Source organism: Oncorhynchus mykiss, chromosome 15, assembly GCF_013265735.2.
Source record: "Oncorhynchus mykiss isolate Arlee chromosome 15, USDA_OmykA_1.1, whole genome shotgun sequence".
Lineage (NCBI taxonomy): Eukaryota > Metazoa > Chordata > Actinopteri > Salmoniformes > Salmonidae > Oncorhynchus > Oncorhynchus mykiss.
In genome coordinates, this window is record NC_048579.1 from 13,907,517 (window position 1) to 13,913,516 (window position 6,000).

Here is a 6,000-nt window from a genome sequence, read left to right on the forward strand (position 1 = left end):
CATCAACTAACTGTCGTATCCAGGGAAAACCATCAACTAACTGTCGTATCCAGGACAGACCCTCAACTAACTGTAGTATCCAGGGAAAACCATCAACTAACTGTAGTATCCAGGACAGACCCTCAACAATAGTTACTCACCATCAGCTGGCCTGGAAGTGATCCACAGTTACAGCAGTAAACTGTAATATTTAGGACACATAACTGCAAGAGACTTCCTTCACCTGGAGTCTGCTGATATTGGCCTTTTAGAGTTTGTCTCTGTTTTTACCTTAATAAATGTTGAAGAACATGAATTATATCCAGGAATTAGTTGGCAAGACTTAGTCTTTTCTAATCGTTTGGCTCCGAACAGTAGCCTTATTTTTGTTGTTGTTCCATTTCACTATTCCGACCAGCTAAATAAAGTTCTGAACCGGTTCAAACCCTAAAAAGGAACGGTTTATATAGTTTATTTCTGTTCACTATTAAACCCCTGAAAACAGTTTTTTTTTAAAACATTTAGCAGAACATTAAATGACTTCACCATTCAGTGAGGAAAGAGCAGCTTACTATGGAGCAGGCAAGCGATAGTTACATGAAGCTTGGATTGAAGCGCTGGACATCTTGTTATGACATGCATTCTCTGAATTAGACCCACATAATTATACCTACATAGGAGCGGCATCTATGAAGGAACTTTTAATGTCTTTGAACTTCAGAGAGTTGGCTTAACGTTGATGCTAGCTTGCTTGTGTGCAGAGCGGCACAAGAATTCAAGTCTAGCAGTACGGACATTTTGCTTTAACACAGTCGCTGCCCTGTCTTGCATACCAAGCTCAGTCACAACTTCACAATGGGGGGAGGGGTCATTTGTCTAGGGAGGAAAGTCCACTCTGTAAATATTTCACAGTGCACTAATCTTTGCCCTACACTCATTCGGTAAATAGTGAAAGCACTTGTGTAAGGAGCAGCACACTCCTCACTTCACAACCTGGATGGAATAATCAGCGACAAAACTAGAATGACAAGCACAGGATCCTTTACAATCCATTAAGAGGGAGAGGACTTCATTTCCACAACAATAACCCTGTGGTCTGATCTCTGTGGAGATGGCCTGGGGTCTGGTTTCCATGACATTAAGGGGTCTGTTATCAGTGGTGATTCTACTGTCGACTGCCACATCCACAGATGGGAGAGGTGAGAGACAACCATCGTCTTAGTTAATCCATCTTTGAATTATACCTCTATTTAAGTCAGTTAAGAACAAATTCTTATTTACAATGATGGCCTACCCCGGCTAAACCCGGACCAATTGTGCGCAGCCCTATGGGACTCCCAATCACGGCTGGATTTGAACCAGGTGCTGCAGTGACACCTCTTGCAGTGATAGGCAGTGTCTTAGACCACTGCACCACTCAGGAGCCACTCTTTACCTTCTGTGTGACTCAAAATATTACATTCCAAAATATCTCCAACAGATGTAAGATCTTAATTTGATCAGTCTTTTGTTGCTGTGAATTATCCTGCACAGTAGGAAAAAAAACTTATAGTCTATTCAAGTGTAAAGGCTTCTAAAGATTGTGATTTCCACTTTAAAATGGCAGACATGATTTGCCCTAACGAAAACTGTATCAATATATTAATGTATCATGTCCATTAATTACAATCCACATAATAATTCACATTTCCTGTTGCTGCAGGATTATTTTCCTGCAGTAGCAAACAGGCTCAAGGTAGATCCTACATCTGTAGTCCTAGGTCTGTTTGACAGTAAGTGCTGAGCTAGCAGCACCTGGGAGGAGGGAAGTTGTTATCACACAGGACAGATAGGGTTTTACTGATACAAACTCACTGGAATCTCCTCACATCAGTTTGGGTGTGTGGTAAGATTAGAGGCATGAAGGAAGTGTAGTCATTCAGGTCTGTCTTTACTTTAGATTGTGATTTTAGTTAGAGGTTAGGTGCTGTGGGTGTGGAAAGGGGCAGGTGGAGGACCGAGGAAGACCACAATGAGAGAATATTAACAATAATAACAGGTTACTCACTTTACCAAGGTATCTGACTATTGGGGAGAATAGGAGTCTGTGTTTGAATCCCATCTTGTCCAGATGGTCATTAAATGTGTGTTTTTATTCTCTTCCAGATGTCCATGTAACCTGTGTGTTCTCAGAGGATTGTGTCCTGCCCTGCAGCTTCCTGCCTGGCAGTGAGGAAGTCATCCACTGGATGAAACCAGAAGACAAGGACCTGACCATCCACTCCTACTACTACAGTACAGATCAGCTCAAACAGCAGAGCCAGCGTTTCAGAGGGAGAACAGCCCTGTTCAATGACCAGATCCCCAAAGGAAACGCTTCACTACTGCTGAGAGGGATCACACTCCAGGACCAGGGCAGATACAAGTGTTACACCAGCACTATTAAAGGCAACATGGAGTCCTTCATTAACATAGCAGTGGAAGGTACGGAATGTCTATCTGTCTGTCTATGATGATCACTTCATGCTGCTCCATGTGTAATGTCTACTTTGTTGCAGCTCCAGTCCGCTTGGTGGACATAGAGTTATCAGATGACATCATCACCTGCAGTTCTACAGGTATCTACCCTGAGCCTAAACTCACCTGGTCCAGTGACCCCCCCTCTGACCTTTCATTTGACCCTGGAACCATCCAGAACTCCACCAGCATCAAGGTGGATGACCGGGGCCTCTATGACATCACCAGCACAAAACAGTTTAGCAGAGACCGAACCAACATCTGTACCGTGACCTCTGGGACAGTAGAAAGGACAGCAACCCTGAAACAGCATGGTAATTAATCAATCAATTCATAAATAAATGAATAAATTCATCAATATATTTATCTGGCTGCAAACTGTACAAAAACAAGACATCACTGTGAGATAAAATACACAAATATCAAGCTAAAAAGGCTCTTTCTCATGACATCATTTCAGATCCGGTCCAGGGTTCTCCAAGCAGTGAGGTTTCCATCCTCTGCAGTGTCTCTCAGTCTGACCTCCTGACCTTTGACCTCACCTGGAGGTTCAACCAGATAGACACCATCCTTACCTCCACCTACACCAACAGTACATCTCAGATGTATGTTGATGACCAGTGGAAGGATCAGGTTCAGAGTTTGTCTGACTCTGGCAGCCTTCAGCTCCACAAGTTAACCATGGTCCACCAGGGGACCTACAGCTGTGAACTCTCTACTGCCAGAGACACACACCTGATCCTCACCTACCTGCAGATCACACCTGATAAACTATCTGATGGTACAAAGTTTACTCTTACTGTTTCCCCTCACTGTAAGTCACAGGATCACATTCAACAATAAAACTGATACTCTGTATTTTCTCCTTCAGTTTCAGATGGACTGAGTCCAGGTTCAATCACTGGTATAATAATAGCAGCAGTGATTATAGCAGCAGTGATATGTTACCTGCTGAGAGGTAAGATTATGATGATGTTGTGTCTTTACTGTCATTAACTGAAAACTTATAGTTTTTATCAAAGATTCTCTGTAATTAGTGTTACACGATCAAACTGATTAATCATGTAACCGTAGTTACTAGGAAGTCGGGGCACCAAGGAAAAATATTCAAATTACAAAGTTATCATTTCCTAATTAACCTTTCAGATATTTTCATATCTGATCCATAGTCTTCTGATTAATGAATTATTTACTTTACCTCACGTTAGTCTCATTCCAAACGTCGTAAATTGTTGGTTATCTGCACAAACCCAATCTTCACTATGAGTCATCCATACATCAATTGTCTTAAATAATTTATTTAATACAAACTAAGTAATTCACAGAAATGCATAACCAAACAAACAAACAAGGTACATGTGGTTACAAGAAATGATAGGAGAATGTGCCCTAGTGGGCTAAACCGGCATGGCAGCTTGTTTGACAAAAGGGGAAGTGGGGGTCGACTAAGAAATCACTACAGAGTGACGATTATAACAATTGACATGCTAATCCTTTTCACATGAACGCTCACTCATTCGGGAACAATCAATATGTATATATTTATGCTCGGTGTGTCATCTTGTTCGCTGGTGAAAAGTTTGTTTCTGTTGGAGAGTTTTGTCCTCTCTCTCTCTCTCTCTCTCTCTATCTCTCTCTCTCTCTCTCTCCCTCCATCTCTCTCTCTCTCTCTCTCTCTCTCTCTCTCTCTCTCTCTCTCTCTCTCTCTCTCTCTCTCTCTCTCTCTCTCTCTCTCTCTCTCTCTCTCTGTCTTGGTTAGAGGGGATAGTTCAGAGTGACATTCATTAATTTGTTATAGAATGGATGTTTCGGCGGTTGTCGTTCTTCTCGTTCAATGACACCGAATTCCTAGCTGCAGACTAGTAATTAATATCAAAGACTTGTTCTTATTCTGTCGGTATCGATAGTCTAAGAGTTTAACCACGTGTTATGGTTAAAAGATTCAACAATGGTCAACAACCTTTGTCCTCCCCTAATGGAGAAAAACATGGTCTGCTGATAATTTCTCAAAGTTGGGTTTTATTCAGAATGGCAGAAAAGGGCTGTCCCAGGACACCTGACCCTAACTGAGCTCAGGGGCGGTCCTCTGATTTAGTTAACTCTAATCCCCTTTTTGAGTTTTCCTTCATTAAACAGTCCAAAATCATATTACACAATTTTACAAACAGTATCATACTCACTCATTCATCTTATACAACAATTAGATGTAAACCTCATATCTGAGGCTATTATATAAACAGCGTTATGGTAATGTGGCCACACCGTCTCCCATGAGCTTCCCCAAGTTGTGACAAACGGACCAGTTCGTAGCTGGATTCTTCACCGATCTTTTATACTTTCTCCGGAACATGAAATTTGTTCATACCTCAAGTTCTGTGAGGTGGAAGGAATTGCTTTGTTCTCTATGAAAATTTACTCTCTATACTGTGTCGATCAGGAGATCCGTCAATTTACGACGTCTCTCTGACCACAGCAGCCTAGTTGAAGGAGAAAAGGGGGCGGCAGGGAGAGGGGGATGTGGCTTGCTATACTCAAAGAGGCCAACGTCATGACAATGATGATGACATCATAATCTGTTGAACCATTTAACACAACCACCTCCTGATGAACAGAGAGGAGGGTTACATTGGTGGCTTTTGATGAACAGCTTTCAGTTTCTGATATTTTGAAGTCTCCTGTCTCAAGGTTTTCTGTGCAAATCCAAGCCCACATGGTCTCAAGCGATGAACACCATCTCACCTGAAGAGGAAGAGTCACTCTCTGCCGCAGGTAGACCTTCATGGAATATTCATGTCCTTATGGTTACATGCATTTACTCATACTAGCTGTTTGTGTGTCTGAATCCTGCTAACTCACCCTAAACTCACCTATCCCCCTCCAGCAAATACAAATGGTCCAAATGAAAACGATCAGAGTGGAAAACCACTTCAGAATGAAGAAGGAAGAGAGGAAGACAGAGAAAGACAACAACAAGGTCAAGGAGAAGAGGGGTCAGCCATATCAACTTTGGTAATTCCTTGAATCAAGGAGAGAACATTGACCCAAGGGAGGACAAAGAGGAAAGTTGAAATTGGGGTAATTGTCCAATTGCATACAGTACCAGTCAAAAGTTTGGACACACCTACTCATTCAAGGATTTCTCTTTATTGTGACTATTTCCTACATTGTTGAATAATAGTGAATATCGAAACTATGAAATAACACATATGGAATCATGTAGTAACCAAAAAAGTGTTATACAAATCTTGCCTTGATGACAGCTTTGCACACTCTTGGCATTCTCTCAACCATCTTCGACACTCTTGAAGGTGTTCACACATGCTGAGCACTTGTTGGCTGCTTTTCTTTCACTCTGCAGTCCAACTCAACACCAAACCATCTCAATTGGGTGTAGGTCAGGTGATTAGGGATGCCAGGTCATCTGTGCAGCACTCCATCACTCTCCTTCTTGGTCAAATAGCCCCTACACAGCCTGGAGGTGTGTTGGATCATTGTCCTGTTGAAAAACAAATGATAATCCCACTA

At 42.0% G+C, this 6,000-nt stretch overlaps 1 protein-coding gene across 2 annotated transcripts in view; it reads left to right on the forward strand.

Annotated features, from left to right (window-relative positions):
* LOC110489621 (HERV-H LTR-associating protein 2) overlaps nt 1-5,687 on the forward strand; it is a 31,543-nt gene extending 25,856 nt beyond the window's left edge. The window contains exons 1-7 of one of the 2 annotated variants that reach the window (XM_021562356.2): nt 904-1,178; nt 2,125-2,442; nt 2,517-2,789; nt 2,936-3,256; nt 3,347-3,433; nt 5,161-5,244; nt 5,357-5,687. In XM_021562356.2, the coding sequence (XP_021418031.2) occupies nt 1,091-1,178; nt 2,125-2,442; nt 2,517-2,789; nt 2,936-3,256; nt 3,347-3,433; nt 5,161-5,244; nt 5,357-5,496 (1,311 nt within the window). In that variant the 5' untranslated portion in view covers nt 904-1,090 and the 3' untranslated portion in view covers nt 5,497-5,687. Of the gene's footprint in view, nt 1-903; nt 1,179-2,124; nt 2,443-2,516; nt 2,790-2,935; nt 3,257-3,346; nt 3,434-5,160; nt 5,245-5,356 lie in introns of those variants that run through there. The other variant, XM_036943768.1, reaches the window with a different exon arrangement.
* The last annotated feature ends 313 nt before the right edge of the window (nt 5,688-6,000 follow it).